The sequence below is a fragment of the Chaetodon trifascialis genome, chromosome 21 (assembly GCF_039877785.1).
Source record: "Chaetodon trifascialis isolate fChaTrf1 chromosome 21, fChaTrf1.hap1, whole genome shotgun sequence".
NCBI classification, from domain to species: Eukaryota; Metazoa; Chordata; class Actinopteri; order Chaetodontiformes; family Chaetodontidae; genus Chaetodon; species Chaetodon trifascialis.
In genome coordinates, this window is record NC_092076.1 from 4853496 (window position 1) to 4873939 (window position 20444).

General features: G+C 44.1%; 1 protein-coding gene across 1 annotated transcript in view; it reads right to left on the minus strand.

Moving 5' to 3' along the window:
* sdk2b (sidekick cell adhesion molecule 2b) overlaps positions 1 to 20444 on the minus strand; it is a 249802-nt gene that overhangs the window by 29743 nt on the left and 199615 nt on the right. The window contains exons 6-24 of the mRNA XM_070990041.1: positions 19691 to 19802; positions 18775 to 18965; positions 17404 to 17487; positions 17041 to 17235; positions 15741 to 15857; positions 15279 to 15446; positions 14801 to 14903; positions 11599 to 11775; positions 10584 to 10720; positions 9691 to 9838; positions 8428 to 8568; positions 7444 to 7625; positions 6727 to 6842; positions 5374 to 5569; positions 4869 to 4967; positions 3134 to 3325; positions 1311 to 1432; positions 1031 to 1140; positions 60 to 210 (exon numbers count right to left, since the gene is read on the minus strand). Coding sequence (XP_070846142.1) covers positions 60 to 210; positions 1031 to 1140; positions 1311 to 1432; positions 3134 to 3325; positions 4869 to 4967; positions 5374 to 5569; positions 6727 to 6842; positions 7444 to 7625; positions 8428 to 8568; positions 9691 to 9838; positions 10584 to 10720; positions 11599 to 11775; positions 14801 to 14903; positions 15279 to 15446; positions 15741 to 15857; positions 17041 to 17235; positions 17404 to 17487; positions 18775 to 18965; positions 19691 to 19802 — 2741 coding nt within the window. The remainder of the gene's footprint in view (positions 1 to 59; positions 211 to 1030; positions 1141 to 1310; positions 1433 to 3133; positions 3326 to 4868; positions 4968 to 5373; positions 5570 to 6726; positions 6843 to 7443; positions 7626 to 8427; positions 8569 to 9690; positions 9839 to 10583; positions 10721 to 11598; positions 11776 to 14800; positions 14904 to 15278; positions 15447 to 15740; positions 15858 to 17040; positions 17236 to 17403; positions 17488 to 18774; positions 18966 to 19690; positions 19803 to 20444) is intronic.

The window sequence follows — 20444 nt, forward strand, 5'->3', positions numbered from 1 at the left end:
GAGGAAGTAATGGATAATTCTGAAATGCTATGCACACGGGAAGCAGATCCCTAACTCACCATCCATCGTAGCCAGAGGCTGGTCTCGCTAGCAGTGCGCAGGGTCACGTTGGCGGGGGCCATGTCAGGAGGAGCTGGCAGGGTCTGGATCTTCCTGGAGGGCTGGCTGGGAGGACTGACGCCCACGATGTTCACCTGACGCATACGGAACCTGGTGTTTGGAGCACAACATTAAAATGCGACTTCTGCAAAAGGAAGGTTTCTTTTCGACGGAAATCACACCTCAAAATCTGGCATGTCAAAGTGAATTCCCAGCATTGTGGTACTTGCATTCCTCTTACGCGAGGCTTACTGCACTTGAACTGAGATCACAGCATTGACTATGAATACAGGATGAACATGAGTGGTTTATTTGTTTTGCAGCCGGAATATGCAAAAAAAACCCCCATCTGATCCAACGTGAGCTCGAACTCTATTCAAATGTGAAGCACTGACGCTGGGATGATGAGAACTATAGCTGCTGCAGGTCTTCAGGGATTGGCACAGTCAAATGTTCATCAGCTATACTGAATGTGATTATGGAAAACAAGCAGACTGCACCGAGATAAAGATCATGTGCGCAATGTAAAAATAATTTTAAAATCACACTACCCATAACAAGCTTGCATCCAAATCAAAGGAATACGGAAGAAGATAAGGCTCCAGGGATATGCTGAAATTAGCCGAGATGCTGAGGCGCACGTATACCTTATCTGGTGTTTGTCACAGTCCGCACATGCTAAATTTCCGTGATATCTGGCCTTAGATTATACAGGGGAAATCATGAGCAGGTTCATCCCTACCAGTATATTGCTATAATAATGCACGGTGTTGTGTAAGTACGTCCTGTGCAGTGAAGCCGCCTTGCTGGGAGAGCTGGGTATTTAGTCAAATTCTGGGCCCATTTACAGGTTATTTATTAACCAAAAAATGGTGAGATTCAGATAAACGGAGGCAGACATGGGGAAGCAGGCAAAGTTCCGGTGGGCTACCTGTAGAAGGTATATGGGTTGAGGCCTGGCACCTCTAAGGAGCGAGCCTCAGGTTCGTTGGACACCTGGTGGACCATCACCCAGTCCTCATTTTCTCCTACCACACCCACCTGGGAGACAACACAGAGCATGACAGATACAACAGATAGTGTGCAAGCACTGCAAATGTGTCTATTGGTTGAAGTCAATGGGAAACCGTATTGAGGAATCATCATGAGGAAGATGACTCCAAAAGCAATAACACATGATGAAGGAAACTGCAACTTCAGCTCTGGCTCACCTGGGCCTCCACTTGCCAACGGGAAATGGAAGTTTTGCCATCGTAGCCAGGTTTGAACTGCAGGGTGACGGAGCGTGGGCCGATGTTGGAAATTGCCATGTTGGTAGGAGGACCAGGAAGCTCTATAAAGAGATGAAAGAGCCAGAGTTGGCCAAAGAGAGCGGGGGAACAAATGACAAGTACAGGTGTGTTTCATGTGGCTGCCTCTCACACGGGGTGGTTTGGGTCTACAGACTTTGCTAATCTATCTACCACAGCGCCCTCTAGTGGCAGCACAGATACTGCACACAGATGAATTTCTCAGCCATCTCACTTATTCCTCTTCTCCCCTGTGCACCCAACTTCAGCTAAGAAAGCAAAAGCAGATTAGATTTGGAAAAGATGCTTACACACAGTACACAAGCGGAGACAATGCCATGAATGTCAATTACACTGCAGTTATGTGGAGATACGGTTCAATCTGATACCCCACTGTTTACACTTGAGCTGAGTAAACAATAAGAACGGATTATTCCCTGAGATTCCTGGAGGGGAAACAAATCTGAAAATGGTGAATTCAAAGAACAGCAGGGGGGCATTTTTATGTATATGAATATCGCTGTTTGTGTGCGTACAAAGGGATGTTTTTCACTTTCTGTGTGTCTAGGTAGGTATATGAATGTGCTTGTGCATAAAATAATTAATTCTTCACTTCTTTTTTCCCCTCAAGTGTACCGCAAGACAAACATTAAACCCACCACAACATACAGTTCATATAAATCTTAGCTGAAGATATTAACTGTGGCATGTTGGGAGTGTGGAGAGCGTGCTAATATTAAAAAGCTATAATTACACCCATGGGTACGCGAAGCAATTTTTTCCTAGATTGCTTAAATGCGGGTCTATTCAACCCCAATGAAATGCAGATTACACATGCCATAGTAAAATTACAACCCCTAAATCATTTGCATGACTGATTATTGAGGCGGCTTTTTCGCTGGATTGTTCAGTACACTTGGAGGCACAGAGGCGTTGTCTTTACACATATACGCAGAGTGTAATCACCGTTCTGGGGACTGTAACTGCTGCTCTGCTCAATATAACAGCCTGTCATTTCACAGGTTTCACAGATGTACCGCTCTGAATGCTGCTGTAGTAATTGACAGGGGCATTGTATTTCTATTACGCAATTTTGCAAATATGAAATCATTAAACGCTGTAATTTCGCTCGGTTGTCTCGTGGGAGCTGTTATTTTGCATTGGTGCTTCTTTTTTTCTTCTTTTTTTGGGTCCTGCCCCAGCTGAGGTGACTGGGGTACGATTTCATTGTGCCTGGCGCCAGACAGCATGGAGTGTGTTCACCAAGTTCAACGTGAAACAGTAAATATGCAGGAAGGTGCAATAAAGGTTCCCGGCGATTGAAATCTACCCTGATGACGTCATCAGGGTTATCCTGGCTCTGGTCTGAAACTTAAAAATGTTAACAGAAATCCTGCACTCCAAGCAGTGTGGAGTCCGGCATTCATGATTTGATTCGATTCGATTTTGATAATATCCCAAAATTATGGAGGTGCAATACTCTGAAGCATCCCTTTTAGCGGAAAGTAATGAAAACTGTTGACAGTGAGGTGTCACAGCCAGAGGCAATCCACAACTAAACACCGTTTATGGAAAGATGTCAAGATTGTTGTTTTTCAAAAAGTTTTCTTTTAGTGCTGTGAGCACAAAAAATGAAACTTCATTCACCTCTGATGTACTGAGGTGGATGCAGATATCTCAGAGTCAGGCATCACTGAGCAGCCTGGGAGAAAATAAGTTTTTATTGCGATCTAGGGTGTACTCACCTGGTGGGACGCCAGAGGAGATGGTGGAGGAGGACAGCTGACCCTGACCTTTGGAGGTCATTCCCGCCACTTCGATGGTGTAGGTTGTGAGAGCGGTGAGTCCAGTGACTCTGTACTCTAAGGTGACGTTCGGCAGGTAGTGGGTAACCCTGGTGTTCGTTCGGTTGTACTCCTCCCACGAAATTCGGTAACCTGAAGAGCAGCAGAGATGGGTTGACAGCGACAGGCCGAGATTCCTCACGGGGAAAATTCAACAACAGTTTCACTACAATAGTCACTCCAAGCTCGCATGCAACGGGGCCAGCTAACAGAGATATTAAATTAACTTCATCAAAAATTGAATCAGCCTGTGATTATACCTCCTCGCGCACACACATCCTCCACCCACTCCGATCCTCTCACACACACACACACACACACACACACACACACACACACACACACACACACACACACACACACACACACACACACACACACACACACACACACACACACACACACACACACACACACACACACACTTACCCTCTCAAAGTTAATGCAATTTGCTCCTTGGCCAGCAGCTCTTTTCGTGTGATTGCATAAGGCATTAGGTAACATTTCTTGCCAAATCAATAATTTCACATGGCATGTCAGTGTTTGTCTCCTGGGAGTGTGCAGCACATTTAAAATGGTTTGGAAAAGCACTTTACAATATGCTGCTAAATCTCAACCTTTGTAAACACTTGAATATTAATGTCACTGGCGGGCAGCTGTTCATTACCCAAAGTTTGTGCAGAATAAAGTAAACCGGAAGAGAAGTATGAGTGGCCCAATAGAAAGATATTTAATCACGATATGTTGCACGTGCATCCATGGACAAGTGGGATGACTACTTTTCATTTTTCAAAACAGGTTACAGTATCTGATTTGTGACACCAGGAATTATTCCTTATGGAAAGACGATGTGTTGATGTACCATCTGATATAAATCCAAACTGCAAAAATACTTATAGAAAACATTGAGCAGATAACGTTAGGAGGAGCAAAATTTAAGCAAAAGCTGAAGATCTCTTTATGCACGGTTACATTCAGGTACAGTATCATTAGCCACAGAAACAGGTAAGTTTAATGGTCTCCCTGAGGAGGGACGGCTTTGTTTTTATGCAATTTGGATGAAACTGAAAACAGTCCATTTGATGTTTTATTTCTCTTTATAGAATATGATGATTCAAGGGCTCTGTTTTTTTTTAATAAAATGCCCTTCATCTCTTTTTACCTCTTCCATTATAAAAGACTTGAGTTTCAGGAAGGGAGCCTTTCTTGTGGCAGATTTTATTTGTAGAGCTTGGGAGAGGAGACAATGTTCTTTGTTTGCACTGTAATGTTTTATGTAAGAAGTTATTTTATTTTCTCACAAGTGTTGTCTCACTGCTGCACCGGTATATTTGGTGTCTTATAAGATCATGCAGCAAAGGCAGTCGTATGTCAATGACGCACATAAAATAAACAACAAACGAATAAAGTAGCTGTTCTAAGTGTACCCATCGCAAGAGCCACATGTACTGGAATCACTAAATAAGGTTGTAAAGCAGCACATAACAAAACCCTCCAGTCTCAGCTCTGCCTTACCTTTGCCTCATGTGAATAGTCTTTTTCAGTAAAGCTCTGACAAATACCACCTTGGACAAACTGCTATTTCCTGCCTCTCTTGCCTTACTACGAGTATAATTCAGGAGTGCAGTGAATGTACCTGTGAGGACTCCATTCTTCTCGCCGGGCTCACTCCAGCTGACTTTGAGCGAGGTGTCCAGGATCTCAGTGAAGCTCAGGTGACCCACAGCACCAGGGGCTGGACAGGCACAAACAAGAATAATGAGCAAGGCCAACGGGCAAATGAGACACTCTACATACGGTGAACATTCATGCTGATGCGCTGGAACACTGGCCATAGCCAAAAACTGGGGACAGTATTTACATTTTAAATGTGTTTACATTAAAATCTGCAAAAACAAGGTCAATGCTGGCAAAACTGAAGAAAAATTAAGAGTTTTTAAAGCTTAACCAGTAATCTCTAAGGGAACTAAGTCCCAATTATGATGATCCTGGCTGAATGCAGACTATACTCAGTCATTAGCACTCCTCTACAACTTCGTTCTGCATGAATAATAGATCTTGCCCGGAGGATGTGTTACTGTGAGATCCTCGTGTCCCCTCGCTACCGTGGGAGAGAAAACTGTGAAAGAAAAGTCGCTTACTGTCCTCATGTGTCCTTAATGCTCTGGGCGGGCTGCGGGGGCCGTCTCCAGGTGTGGTGAAACACAGCACAGACGTGTAATACTCTGTGAACTTCTTCAGACCTGTCACATATCCCACGTGGACGCTGTCCTGGAAGTTTGGTCGCACTGTTACCATAGAAACTTCTGCGTCTTTGACCGGCTCCCAGGCGAGCAACTAAAAACAGACAAAAAAGAAGCTAAAGAAGTCAGTGTGATAAAGTTAACCAGACAGCTGAAAATAACTAAACAAAACTAAACTAAAACAGCTAACCATTTTTCTGTGATTCTGGAATTCTCGCACATTTGTTCTCACAAAACTAACAGTGGTGTCTCTCTCCGGTAGTCCTGAGCCATGCTGAGGAGTTATTTGGCATCGTAGCTCTGCCAAATATATTTAGAAAGATGCCCTGAAGAGGCTTTGACTGGGAAGGAATGGCTGAACAGCTCCACTAAGACTGGGAGAGGAAGAGAGGCTCAAAAGAGGAAGGCTAGCATCCCATCATGCATGCCGATGATTGGGGACCATATAGCATCTACAATTGGGACCTGAAATGACCAATTAGGCACTTCGGTAATGAGTCCCAATGGCAGGTCTATTGGGTTTGTTTCCAGTTTCAACAGTGAGGGAGCTTCCAGGGAAGTAAAGAGTTGGCAAGAGGGTTTCAGAGGGATAGATGGTTGACTGCCTGCCACTCTCTCTCTGTGTCTGTCTCTCCCTGAAACTCTTCCTTTTGCCTCACTCTCACCTTTCGCACTCTCTAACTCCCCTTTTCTCGCTGCTGCTAATGTCTCTCCAAAGAGAAAAAAACTGGTATTTAAAATTCAGGCTGAGTTTGTACAGTGACCCCTGCACCCAGCTGAGTAAGGCCTGTGGAGCACTATTGAACACAGAGACAAAAAGGCAGGGGGGAAAAAAAGCCCAATGACATAATTAAGTCTCCGCAGAGTCAACGGAAAAATAGAAGTACCCTATGGATGTGGCTTTATGATTCCCTGTGGGTTTGTTTCAGTGAAGTATGCAAAAAAGACAGAGAGACGGACTATATTGTATTCATGAGCCCATGACAAAATAATGAAGACATTCATCATTACATGCATGCAGCTTCACAATAAAACATAAGAAAAATGGCTGCAAAGACAGAGAAGAGAATGACCTCCGACTGACAAATGGGTGAAAAAAGTCCATTGTTCACGCTGGAACCAAATATCTTTTGCCTCTTGGCTTTTCTCTCCCTCCTCCTACACAGGATGTGTGATGCTACAAGTTCAGCCCTGACAGTTCTGTCAATGGATGTGATGGCTGGTGGTGATGGTGCCGCGGCGGCTACCGACCTTGTAGCCCTGGTTGATGCCGTTGATGAACTGAGGGTTGGGGGCTGTCCACGTAAAACGGAGCGTTGTCGAGTTGACCGCCTCGGCCTGCACGTTACCCGGGGCAATGGTGGGTACTGAGGTGGACGAGGGGAGGAAGAAAAAGGGGGGCAAGGGGGAAGAAAAGGAGGAGGGAGAAAAATAGAAGTGGAAAGACAGAAAACAAAGGTTTGAGAGCACCTTTCAGTTGACTGCTGGAAGTCTGCCTGCGTCTATTTTAATGTCAGTATTGATCGGCGCTGCACAGGTCAGGGCAGATGCTGCCATCACTCTCTTTGTGACGACACTTACACCCAATACCAAGGTTCTCTGTGGGTTTGTTTGTGACTGTGTGAGCTGCTTATGGATTTCAGGGGGATGTCTCGCCTTTGTGTGGTCCATACAAAGATTTAATGCTAATGCAGCTGAACATCAGTCAGCACTGGCTTTTAGATGGAGATAAAAATAAACTCGATGCTCGGTAGAAGAAGTTCTGTTGCAAGTGCTACACTTGCAGGATGTTGCATCCCAGCCTTATTAATCATGAATAACCACGATGCTTAAAAGAGACACTTGCTGAAAATTAACACAAATAAATGCTGACTCCCTGAAAATGACATGTTCAACAATTAAGAAAGAAAATAGTCAGCATATCAGCTTTGGCCTTAGATCAATGATATCGATGATATGAGTGCTCACCTCCCTGCAGGGTCCATTCAGTGACTTTATGGCTGAAAGTGCCCAAACCCGCCCCATTGTAGGCAGCCACCTCAATCTCATAGTTAGTCCAGATGATGAGATCCTCCAGTAGCAGGTTGGTCACATCTGGACTGGAAATGTTCTTGATCTGGTAATCCACAGGCAGCCCAGTCAGGCGGTACCTGAGGCACAAATACATCAAGTTTAAATGCTGGCCTCTTTCCAAGAACTAAGATGATTAAAATCCTGTGTTTTAGACGGCTCACTGAAGAAGAGGACACCACAGTGTTTTGTTGTCTGAGCCAAGACTTGCAGTACACTAGACTCCCTGCTAGGGGGAGACAAAGCACCAGCAAACAAGCAATTAAAAACCACTGACAGCACTGACTTTTGTCTAGAAAACACCTTCTGTTTCATTTGTACATAATGAATAAAAAGCCTGACAGAAAACCAAACTAATTACATGTTTACAGGGTTTACAGTCAGTCTGACATATTGCTGACTCTGCCCATTAGAGTCACTAAAGTTTTTTGAAGTCAAAACAGTCATTAAATTTTAGTTTTCACTCAGATTGAATTATTTTTTAAGCACGCGTGTTAACTGACGCTGCAGGGGATCTTCAATGAAAAACACTGAGTGTGACTTCATTCTAGCAGCTTACCAAAGCAAGATAAAGGACTGGAACTAGACAGGAACACGAAAGTAGTATTAAATGGATCAACAACATTTTGGTGAGGATTTCAGTATGTGACGGTGTTCAAAAGAAGAGAAGGCTTTGAATTGATTGTGTCTCCATATTTCTTCACACGGAAATCAACTCACCAATCAACCAAAAATATCATGGCCACCCTTCCAAAATATACATTTTGAGATTGATCTGTTCTGAGTGGAACAGGACCTGAAGGAGAACATGAGACTGAATGCAAGCTTGTAAGTAAGACATGGACAGGTGCCAGCGGAGGGACGGAAGACCAGGGATCTTACCGGACAGTATAGCCCCTGAGGATGCCGTTCTGGTGGCTTTCTGGTGGAGGCTGCCACTGGATCATGATGGACTGGTTAGTCCGGCCGCTGGCGATGACGTTCTGAGGAGGTGCACTGGGTGGCTCCTCTGGGAGAGCGACGCTGAGGGACACACACACACACACACACACACACACACACACACACACACACACACACACACACACACAGACAGAGGGTGGTTAGAAATAGGATTAAAAGAACATTTTCTCTCTGAAAATCATTATGCGCACAGCTTTAGTGTATTTCAAACTAAAACCATAAAGCTTTGTAATAATGTAACAGACAGCTCAAATGAAGCATATCTATTTAAAGCCAAATACATGTAGAATTTCAACTCAAGCACAAACCCTCGTCACCACTTTGCTGCCATCATGAATAGCCCTCAACAATCCTTATGTGCTTTTGCACTCCAAAATATGCCCAGTGCCCCCCCCCCCCGCATATTAAAACCACATCTGAGCAATTTAACCATCTATATGTTTTATAACACCACAAGTGCCTGCAGAGCAGATGTATGGGAGACGGATGTGAGATCAGTGGTGGCGACTTAGTACCAAATGGCACCACAGAGCGTTCAGTGCCAGCCCCCTGCAACACACAGACGGAGCCCCCCGTGGCTCTCCTCTGGCTGGGGAGCTGGCAGCGTGAGGCAGCGTGACAGACTGGTGGAGGGAGGGAGGAGGTCGGGGGATAGGGAGAAAGCAATGAGCGCTTGAAGTTGTGTGAGGTTGCAGAGAGGCCAAACCTAACGTCGCCTCGAACCCAAATCCATCGTGCGGCCTTCAGAGTGTGAGAGCGCGTGGGCGTGTGTGTGTGTGTGTGTGTGTGTGGGTGTGTGTGTGTGAATGTGTGTTGACAGGTGATTGTGCATGTTTGTGTGTGTATCCGCTTTGGTAGCCTTACACGTACATCCCTCTTCACTGACTATTGACTGAAGGGATCAGTCAAACTGGTTGTCTAGGAAATGCATTTCATGAGCACAAAACACTGTTTACCAACAACCACAAAGTTCTGTGGATGATTCGGTTTTTTTGACATTTCTGAGATTTCTAATTGCCATTACTAATCAAATGGTGTGCCAGTAAGTCACATGACCATCAAGGAGTGTTTTGGTGAAAAATGTAAACATTTTGTATAACCTGGATGAAGGTGACAAAACACTGTTACAGTCTTGAGGTGCAGCGGGAGGAGGAATAGATACAGGGTCTGGCTTTAGCTCACCGGTCTGTCTCCTTGCTGAATTGCCCCTTCCCCACATCATTAACGGCACAGAGGCGGAACTGATAGGAGCGCGCCGGGATCAAGCCATTGACCGTCACTGCTGTGGACTCTGGCTCAATATTGGCCAGCAGGATGGCCCAGGGAGCATCTAGAACAAAGAAAACCTAGTTTTACACCATGCTCCACACGTACACACATCTTCATCACTGCTATGCTAACCATTCACCTTAACATTCCCTAAAATTGCCCATTTTTTGTGAGGACGAGTGTAACGTTTCTTGCAATTTCACTAATATTCAGAGGGGATTTTCACTTTCACATGCCTGCAATCATTCTGTCACGGCAGGTCACAATTTGAAATTCAAATTAATTCAATAAAACAAGTCACGCTGAGAAAAGGCAAGAGAAACAGAATAGCAAGAGCACGACATGCTCCGGATTACAAGACAAACACAGTTCTACAGCGAATCGACTCAAGTTGAACGTACTTGTTACATTCACAGCTCTAAGGTAGTAAACTAGCTTCCACATCCAACTTCAGATTAAAAGCATTGATGGACATTCTTAATTAGCCTTATTGATCATGCTTTTGAATTCTTTTTCAAGTTCTGTGCTGTATTTGCTTTGCACTTTGGGAAAAACATTGACATCATAAAAGCCTGGCTGCATGGAAATAAGAAGTCAAAACAAGCAAAACAAATTCTGACTTCTTCACTCGTTGCTGCAATCCCAAGAGCTGAGATCCCTCTCCCCCAAATTCAACTTGTTATAAATAGTCTATAGATGTTAAAGCTATGTTAAATAACACAAAGGGAACAAAGCACAGTAGGTAGAGAGGGAGGCGATGGATGGATGGATGCATGACTGGGAAATACTGGGAAGATGTGACTTACTGTTCTCAGACACCTCCAGGATGTAGCGTATGAGGGGGCTGTTGCCATCAAAAGGCTTGGCCCAGGCCAGGTCGATGGCTCTTTTTTCAGATGTGCTGAGCATGGCTGTAGGGTTCTCTGGGGCATGGGGCAGCTGCCTGCAGGGAGCATCGGGACAACTTCGATAAATAAAAGAATCTCTCCTATCACAGCAAATCCTCCGCGGGGACAGAGAGTTACAGAGCATTTCGGTCTTCTCTGAATGTCTCTTGTACAAAGCTGAATGTTTTATAACAGAGAGATCAGCTAGACAGGTGATGAAATGTGGCAAGACAAGACAGCAAAGATAGTTTTTTGTCAAGATGGACACCCAGGCAAACAAAATGAGATCGACATCACCAGAGGGGGGAAATGGATTGAAAGGCACACGAAGACAGATAGGAGGAAAAGGCACAGACAAAGACATGAATAAACGAGGCCAAAGCTGGGGATCATTAATTCATTCAACCATAAATTCAGATAAGCACAGACAGATTGGTTGATAAACCTTATTGCAATGAATAGATACAGAAAGTAACGGCCAATACGGGGACAAAGACAGAGACAGACAATCAGCCAGTCATTCTATCACTTTGGCAAACAGAAAGTTAGACGTCTCATTCATATTAAGTTAATCCTTTCTGCAGTGATACACTGTGTGCCAAAGTGCAACAGCAGCAGGCAAAGTTTTGGAGTAAGAGAAGATTTGAGACGACAAAAACAATACACGAGTGTTTGCGTGAGTGCGAGTGTGTGTCCGTGCGTGCAGTATCACACACAGGCAATATGGAGGGGGTGGGTCCCCTGGGGCTGGAAGTGTGTCGGGTGAAAATGAGAGACAGGCGAGTTGGGGACAGTGAGGTGTCATTTAAGTGGAAATGAGTCAGAGGTGTCAGTAAGAACAGGCAGAATGGCAGCGAAAGGTTGGACGTGGAAGCGTGCGTATCTGGTGTGTACATGTATGTGTGTTTGTGTACATGTGGTGAAGGGCAGTTACCTGACACGGAGGTGTGCGCTGCGCGAGTCGTTCCCGCCAACAGACGTGACTCTGCACGTGTACGTGCCGATGTCACCTGACCAGGTTTGGGAGATGTGGAGGGTGCCGTCTGCGTCCAGTCGCATGCGGGGGATGGACTGGACGTTTATCACCGAGCCCTCTTTTTCCCAGACGTGCCTGGAGCACAAAGTCAGCGGTCAGCTGGCCTGTTGTTGGTACTGTCATTCATCATCATCAAAATCATCATCATCACAATTATCATTTGGTGAATCTTCATTCTTTCATATTGCATCTTTCATACAGAAATGCAGCTCAAAGTGCGTTAAATTACAGCATTAACAGCAAAACAGCAGAGGAATCTATAAAAATAAATAACATTATTAAAAAGAGGATAAAACATCCAATAAAAAGGCAGAGAAACAAAAGTGGTAAAAATGAGACTCAAATGTACAACATTAATTAAATGCCTGCCTGAATAAATTGGTCCTCAGTCGATTTTTGAAAATGTCAATAATGCCAGCATAACTAATGTAAGCGGACAGGGAGTTCCACAGTCCGAGCGTGAGTGTCTCCACTCGTTTTGTGGGATACTTTAGGACCTCAGGGTTAAAAGGTCCGATGGTGAAATATTAAGTACGTGCAATATCATTAAGAGCTTTGTATGTGAATAAAAAAATCTTAACATGAATTGCAAAAGAAGTGTGGAGCCAGTGCAGAAGTAATGCGTCCTCTCTGTTAGAAGTCTGGAGGCAGAGCTCTGAACTATGAGTTATTGTCAGCCTGGGTGTTATTCACGTTTTTGTCCATTATGACTATACAGGAGGAGTACAAGCCTCCTACCATTTTCAAAGACTGTTGATGAATCAAAAGTCATTTCAAGCACTTGCTGGTGAGTTCCAAAGGGAAACACAGAAAGTGTTCCAACCTGCTCCAACCACAGCCTGCAATACCAAATCTTAAATGACGAATCATCGTGACTAACGGACAGAAAAAAATGTCTTTTTTTATAGCGTGATTGCACAGGGTCGACGGAGAGTTGCGAGTGCACCTGAACAAACACATATCCTTTGTAGGCGGCACACACTGAGGCAAGACTGCACAGATAACAGAAGGCAAAAACAGCTTTCTGCTCACTCGGAAGGCGTCTTTAACACTTTTATTCAAGTCGGCAAATTTTAGGTAAACGCAAGTGACATCAAAACAATGACAGCTGCTTAAGATACGCTCAGGTTCCAGCCTCACTGTAATCTGAGAGTTTCACGTGCACATGTTCAGCAGTCGACTTACTACAACATTAGTAAGGACAGCTAGTTTTTTACTAAAAGATGAATCTATTGGCAGCACAGGCAGACAGAAACATTCTGTCAAATGGAATTCACCACATATAAAGGGGTTTGCGATAATGCTGACTCACTTAGTGTCAATGACAAACACCCGTGCTGTATGTTAAAGTGTATTCTTAAGTCAACCTTTCCTTTGTGCCCAACTGTGTGCATGAGCATATCCATCAAAAATAGTCTCTACTAGACTTCCAGAACCTGACTTACATCATTTAGTTTCCACCTGCTGGAATGTGACCTAAAGCTTCAGATGGTAAGCCTTTGACAGTAAAACAATGACTGGACTGAGGGTTTGCTTGTCTTTTAGTCCGGCACAATCCCAGAGGAATATGTTATTAGCGAGGTATTTCATCTTTCTCCCCCGTCTCTTCAAACTCGCCATCAGAGCTGCCCTGCATGCATATCATAGCGGCTGACGGCTGTATATCAAACACTCATCAAACGCAGCGTCAGATGTAGCCTTCTCTTCAGAGTAGAAAGGGACAGAATGGTCTATTGATCGCTACTGATGTGGGCTACAAGCCTGGAGTTCACTTAAGCTGTGTTGCGAGGGTTGTGTGTTGCATTGGTTTAGGCTGCAGTTGTAAGCAGGAGGTGTGTGCGAGCCTTTCATTTAACGGCATACATGCACGTCGGCGGTCAACAGACGGGTTTAATCAGTTTCTGCGTTTGATTTTGTACAAACTACGAGTCTGTCAGAGGCACACCTTTGTGTATTTGAGCTGTGTTTATATTTCATTGCATGTATTTATGCGTTTGTGTGCATTCGGTGGAAGCCTTAACTCTCCTGCGGGGGAAGTGGAGCACAACAGCAGCATAGAATAAGATACAGAGAAGTAAATAAATACTTTGTGCTCAGGGTGGTAAGTGACTAATTAACAATCATGGGTACAGAGAACAATACAGCAAGTGATGACTAATGTTGAAGCGTCTTCATTAACAGAGCTATTGGCCGAAAAGGTTCAACAACTGTGCTTGTTCAGGTATTCACTTAAAGGTGTAGGGCATAACAAATACACAGACACGTCTCCATAGGTGCAAATGGAGGTTAGCATCAGAATCTAACTGAAGATTTGTGTGCATGGTCAGGTGCCCACGTACATTAGTAAAAGTCTTCTCATCAGGGCTTGTTGGTTGAAGCTCGCTCCCGGCTTGAAACCAAAGGATGCTATGGCTTTGAGGCTGAGGCTCTTTAACTTTGAAATGCATTCTTTTTTGATCTGCGGACACTGCGGACATCTTTAAAGGATAAGGCTGGCAGTGTTTCATATTTTTCTTTTCCAAATATTCCCATACAAAGATCAAAACCGACGATGAATGTAGCCCACTAATAAGTAGTGCCCGTCTAGCCAAAGCCTGAGGTTATTCCTCTGTGCCATAGAGCTCCATTGTTGTCCCAAAACAATTAAAAACACATCAATGAGACACAGAGGGTGGTGAGTCAATTCAGCTGCGTATTAATACACAGCTGAATTGAACTGAATCATCCCTGACAAATGCACGATTTGCTTGAGTAACGTTTGCTAAAAATAAAAAACTACACTGTCCTGCTGTTTTCTGAAATTACTCAGCCTTTTGTTTTAAATGAAACCATACATTTTTGAGTGGCTGATTGTTGATTTTGCTCTTTTCATTTGTTTACAATAGGAGAGCTATAGGATAACACCTGCCTTAACCTACAAAAAGCAAGTCAAGACCCACGCACCTGTTTAGACTTCCCTCTGTCTCATCGTATTGGTCCTTTATCTCCATTGCTTTTGTCTTTAATTGTGCAGCACTTTATGACATCCATTCTAACAAAGAGCTATCAAAATAAACTTCATGTACTAAACTTGCTTCTGTTCCAGTGAATGTATCCTTACCTGACAGTTACACTGGGGTCATGTGTGACCCCACAGGCCATAATCGCTTTAGTTCCTTTGATAACACTCTGGTCCTGTGGAGGGGTTGTAATCCGGGTGCGAGCTGTGGATACGAAAAGAAGACAGAAAGAGAGAGCCGGAGAGAAATGAGGAAACTAACGGAAGAGAAAACAGCAAACAAATTGTCCTTTCTGAGAAATGCAACACGAAGAAAAATAAAGCATGACAAACAAATTTCAAAAAACTCATTTCAGTTGAAATGACATGCTGCCGTCTGTATTTCGTTCCTTGATGACTTCTTGCAGAAAACACTTTGATGATGACTCCAAACTTGCACAGAAGAGTGCTTTTGTAGCAGAGGGAATTGAGCATGGCTTTATAATAATATGGCATGACCTCTGTTGGATTGCTTGGACATTAACAACACATCAAACACATGCACTTTTAAAAAGATGTGAAAGGCCTCGTCCACTCTCACCCCAGACCACAAGGTCAGCAGACGCCTCATCAATGCCCCTGGAGTTGCTCGCCATGCAAGTGTAAGTCCCGGCATCTGAGATGTGTGAGGGGGAGATGAGCAGGCTGCCTGACTCGAGCAGCGTGAACCTGGGCAGCTGGACTGAACCGCTGGCCAACACGCGCTCACCTAAGTGTATGAGCGGGCAGAAGAGGAAAACACAGGTGAGAAGGGGGGTACATAAATAGAGAAAACTGAAGACAGAATGAGGCATTCAGGAACAGAATGGGAGGGGATTGTGAGGAAAAACAAGGACAGTGTTTCCCTGATCTGCTATTGAAAACATGAAAAGCCTGGCGCAGAGTAAATCCTGGTAAGGGAATCCAATCAGGCTTTATTTGTTAAGCCACGGCAAACTATGGTCCCCTGTTTGTGTAATAGATAACAGGTGTCGTAATCTCTAGGTGTGCATGTAACAGAGACCTTTCTGCCAGGTGATAGCCGGTCTTGGAGCTCCAGAGGTCTCGCAGTGCAGGATGACTGACATGCCGTCGATCACAGTGCTGTCAGAGGGTCCGGCTGTGATATTCGGGGCAATGCCTGAGGGGAGAAAAACACATGCACGCAGAATAAAGAGAGAGCTCACTACAGTAAATAGAGAAGGTAAGAGGGTTATGGAGGTGAGAGAATAACTGTCTGTGGCAAAGCCCCTCTTCAAACGCATTTTTTATAAGCAGCAGCCTGCTGCGTCTCAGAGTTTAGTCAATGCTTTGTCCCACTAATTCTTCAGGGATTGACACAGCCTTCACCTCGGTGCCACAACTGTCTGCTGCCGGTCTATTTTTTGCACCCGCAGAGAGAGATAGCGAATATAGGAAGAGGAGGAGGGAGAATGACTGAGGGAGTAGCACAGACTGAAAGAGGCAATATGTAGATAACTAAAATCCCTATTTGTGATACGCAATAAATCAAAGCTTTTATAGGATGACAGAAAACTGTACCACTCCCCAGAGGGAAGGAGGAGCAGGGAGTTTGTCATAGGAGCAGTGCTGATCTCAGGGCACAGGGAGTGGGACAGACGGGGAAGAGGGGCCACGAATGTGTGAGGAAAAGGGAGACGGTAAGATGAGATCTGGAAGAGGAGATGGTGTCAGGGAGCGAGAGAGAGGGAGGGAGGGAGATAGCGATGGAAGCGGTGAGTTAGCGAGAGAGAATATCATGAATTTCGATAATGCGGTGTAGCGTGGAGTGAAGGCAGCAGGAACTGAGACAGAGTGAAGAAAATTAGATGTCAGAAACTTGGCAAACAGATGCACAGCGACAGCAAAATTACCAGCGATTTTCATATTCCAGCAGTGGCACATGTTCAGAAAAAAAAAAAAAAAATCTACACAATCACAGTAACTTAAGTGATTAGAGTCAGGCATTAAATATGGCATTGAGACTGAGTCTATTTTTGTAGTAATGCAAACTTAATCAGTGTAGGCATACTTCACATAAGAAAGTCCAGATATTCAAAACACATTTCTTTCTGAGAGAGCGCAAGTATGTTTGATATATTTCTGATATCGTCATGTAAAAACGTCCTCTGGGGACTATGAAGTCTCCCTTCTTTTAGGTGGGATTTGGTTTCCATCTTTGAAAAGCCATTCTTTTGTGAATCTGACAGGAGAGCTGTGTAAGGATTTAATTTGAGTTCATTCTGACTTTTAACAAAACAAATTGTGCTCTCACAGCGGTAATTACTGAAAATCGTTGTGTGGAGAGCAGCTGGAACACTCACTTGTAACAGCCAGGTATGTGTTCGTCTGAACTTCTCCTGCCAAGTTCCTGGCAAAGCACTGGAACATCCCGGTGTCATCGGGCAGGAGGCCGTTGACCTGCAGACTGCCTCCCACCAGCACCCTGTACCTGGGCGTCTTCACTGGGTCGATGGGCAAAGCATCCTTGTACCACACGATGTCTGGCTGGGGCACTCCTGCAGAGCGTGAGTGAGGGTGGGGTTTACAGACAGTGGGTCACGCTTCCTCTTCTCATTGAATTTTTCAGTTTAAAACCACATGAATTCCAATTTGTTAAACGAATTAATTCTTGTCAAACATTGCACATTTTGACAGGAACCGTCACAAGCGTGCACACTGCTCACCTCGAGCCTGACAGGGAATGTCCACCACCTTCTCCATCTCGGCCGTGATGTGTTTCTCTGGTTCCTTAATAAACTGCGGTGGTTCTGGGGGACACAGTGAAAAGGAGAGACAGGATGAAAAACTGCTAAAATAAGAAGCAAGACTGCGAAACTGCTGTAATCATCGCAAAAATAAACTGACAGTGCCTGTAATTGATGACACTCGGATAAAGTATTGTAGCGTAAATATTTTTTGCTTTGAAATGTATTCCTCATGGGGGCAAACTACTCACAGCGTGGCTGAAAATAATGCGATTATACAGTAGTTTGACTGAAGAAAGCAGTAATTGGAATTCTGTAATGGTTTAAAACGTATCCTTCAAACTCACGGGGAGAGGAGAGGCTCAGTTAGCTGTATCAAGGGAAAAGTTGACTACACCTTGTCCTTTGAATCACATCACAACCTTGAAAACATCAAAGTGTTTCAGCGCGATGGGATGAAAATGACTCAAGCAGTGTTATATCAAATAGTTTCTTGAGGCCAACCATAAGCTTTCTCCCTTTTGAATCAATAGCACTTTCCCCTCACTGCCCCATGACTTCACAATTATACTTTAGCCAGATTCATATAATGCAACTAGTATTAACTGTATCAATTTCATACCAGCTCTTTTGTTTGAACTTGCAAAGGTAAATGATACATATTTCCTCCCACACGTTTGCCTGATGTATGTACCACAGCTAAATCCAGAAACACTGTTGTTTCATTTTGGTTGTTATGCTGATAATGAAAGCACATACAGCAATTATACATTATGACTAATCACATCATTGCCACTTAACTTTGTGCATAATAATAAAGGTAAAAATAAAATGACAGTGAACCTTAAGGACAAGTGGCAGAAAAAGAAAAAAAAACACATTAAGGGAACGTGCTGCGAGTTTTTAAATAAATAAATAAATAAAACATACTATGCAAGGGGAAATGCACAAACATTGAGATAATGGCTGCGAATATCAAAACACAAACAAAACACTGGGGAAAGGAATGATGAACCCATTTTGACTTAGCAGCAGCAAAGATATTGACGCTTTCCCATCAAAGCTCATTTGGATGTGGATTTGGAGCTTAATGTTTGTGCTTTCACTTTTATGTGTGTTTTTGTCCTCAGGGGCCACTGAAAAAAAAAACAAAACACTTAAAAAGAACTTGCAATGCAGTGTCTGATTAAACCTGCATGGACCTGATTGACATTCACATGAATATCTGAGAACAGAGGCTTAATTTTTGTGCAATGGGGAGATATTGTACCCACAAATGTGCGTTTTAAGGCGAGATGTCAGCGGGCTTACTTCAACAGACAAGAGCATGGTTCATCGTATAATTCTTACCTAGCACATGCAGATAAGCCCCAGCACTGACTGAGGGCACGCTGCTGCTGCGGAGAATGGCCTCACACTCGTAGTAACCAGCATCGCTCACCACGGGACTGAGGATGGTCAGCCTGCGGTTGAAGTCGCTCAAACCGCTGGTCACCAGCACGCCGTTCTTCCGCCACGAGATACTCAGCTTGATAAGAGGCCTAAAGTTTGAAAAGCAGACTTTAGATGCGCTTTAATGTCAGTGCTCCCGTAAGCATTTGTTCTTTGTGCTTGATTGTAAAATCTGCTGGAATATCTGTTATTGAAATCTGAAAGTATATCTGTTTATAGGCTGAGATGAGTCCAACTGTTCTCAATTTGAACTATTTCATGAGTCAAGGGACGTCATTAGTGGAGTCTGCTTTGTTACTGCTTATTTCGACTTAAAAGAACACTACGAAAAGTAGCGACGCAAGAGAAACTATTCTGGATCGACTACAACAATCACTCAACACGCAAGGAATATTTCAGTTATTGTACCAAAAAAAGCGTAGAAATTCATCAAAAATGACTTGTTAAGATAAGTTTTATGAAGTGCAGTGAATTTTCATTCTGGGACAAAGGGCACCAAACATGTACAACTTAAACAAATTTGGCACATACACCCCAAGTGGATACACAAGTGGGATAAAGAGTATTTTTACCCAGTTTACAAAAAAACTACTAATCATATCCAGCCCTGCAGACAGTTTTGTTTTTATTTGTCTCGGTTTTGTGCATCTGTTTCTACTCTAGTGCTGAACAACGGCGCTCACTGGAATCTGCAGAAACCGCTGAAAACAGTTTTTACTGAAAAACACAGTCCCTATGACAGCTCCTCTTCTGGATTATCCTCGTTGACCCTTTTGCAAGCTGATCTGTGACCCTGCTGTTCCTGGATGTTTACCTGGCGTTGGCCACACACTCCATCGTGACCTCTGAGGTGCCTGTAACCACACTAGTGTTCCTGGGAGGGATGATGATGGTGGGGGCAATGGGGTCCGCTGGACCTCCAACATCTAGACAGACAAACAGGTCAGCGCGCACGCACGCACACACGCACACACACACACACACACACACACACACACACACACACACACACCAACAAAAATACACAAACATGGAGAAGTTAAGCAGAGAGCAATGACCTCGATAGATAAATAGAAGTAGATACAGCGCAGATCTCTGGATGGTGATGTCCTATACATTTCATTTCCACCCAGTGCAGTCTGTGGGTGCTCATCGACGTGACATATTGAAACTGACCAGTGCATACACTCTATCCGAGTTCTGACAGAGAGATGGGCCGAATAGGACGAGACAGTGCACTGACTGTGCATAATAAGATGTCTGCTGGAGAACCAGAATAAGGGATAGAAAAATACAGCTTGACACACACTAAGCTAAAGGGGCAAATAGGCTGCAGTGTGTGCGTGCATACACACACATGTTCATATGTGCATAAAACTCTACATGTGCAAACTAGTTTAGGTCTGAGCATGTGTGTGTTTGAGCATCGGAGAAAGACAGCCCATGGCAGTGAGAGCACAGTGTATGTGTGTGCTGCTTGAGATGTGTCATGTCTGTGATAAACTCACACTGATCCGTCAATCCCATCAAGCCCTGGGAGTGTGCTTGTGGCTGCACATGTCAGATGT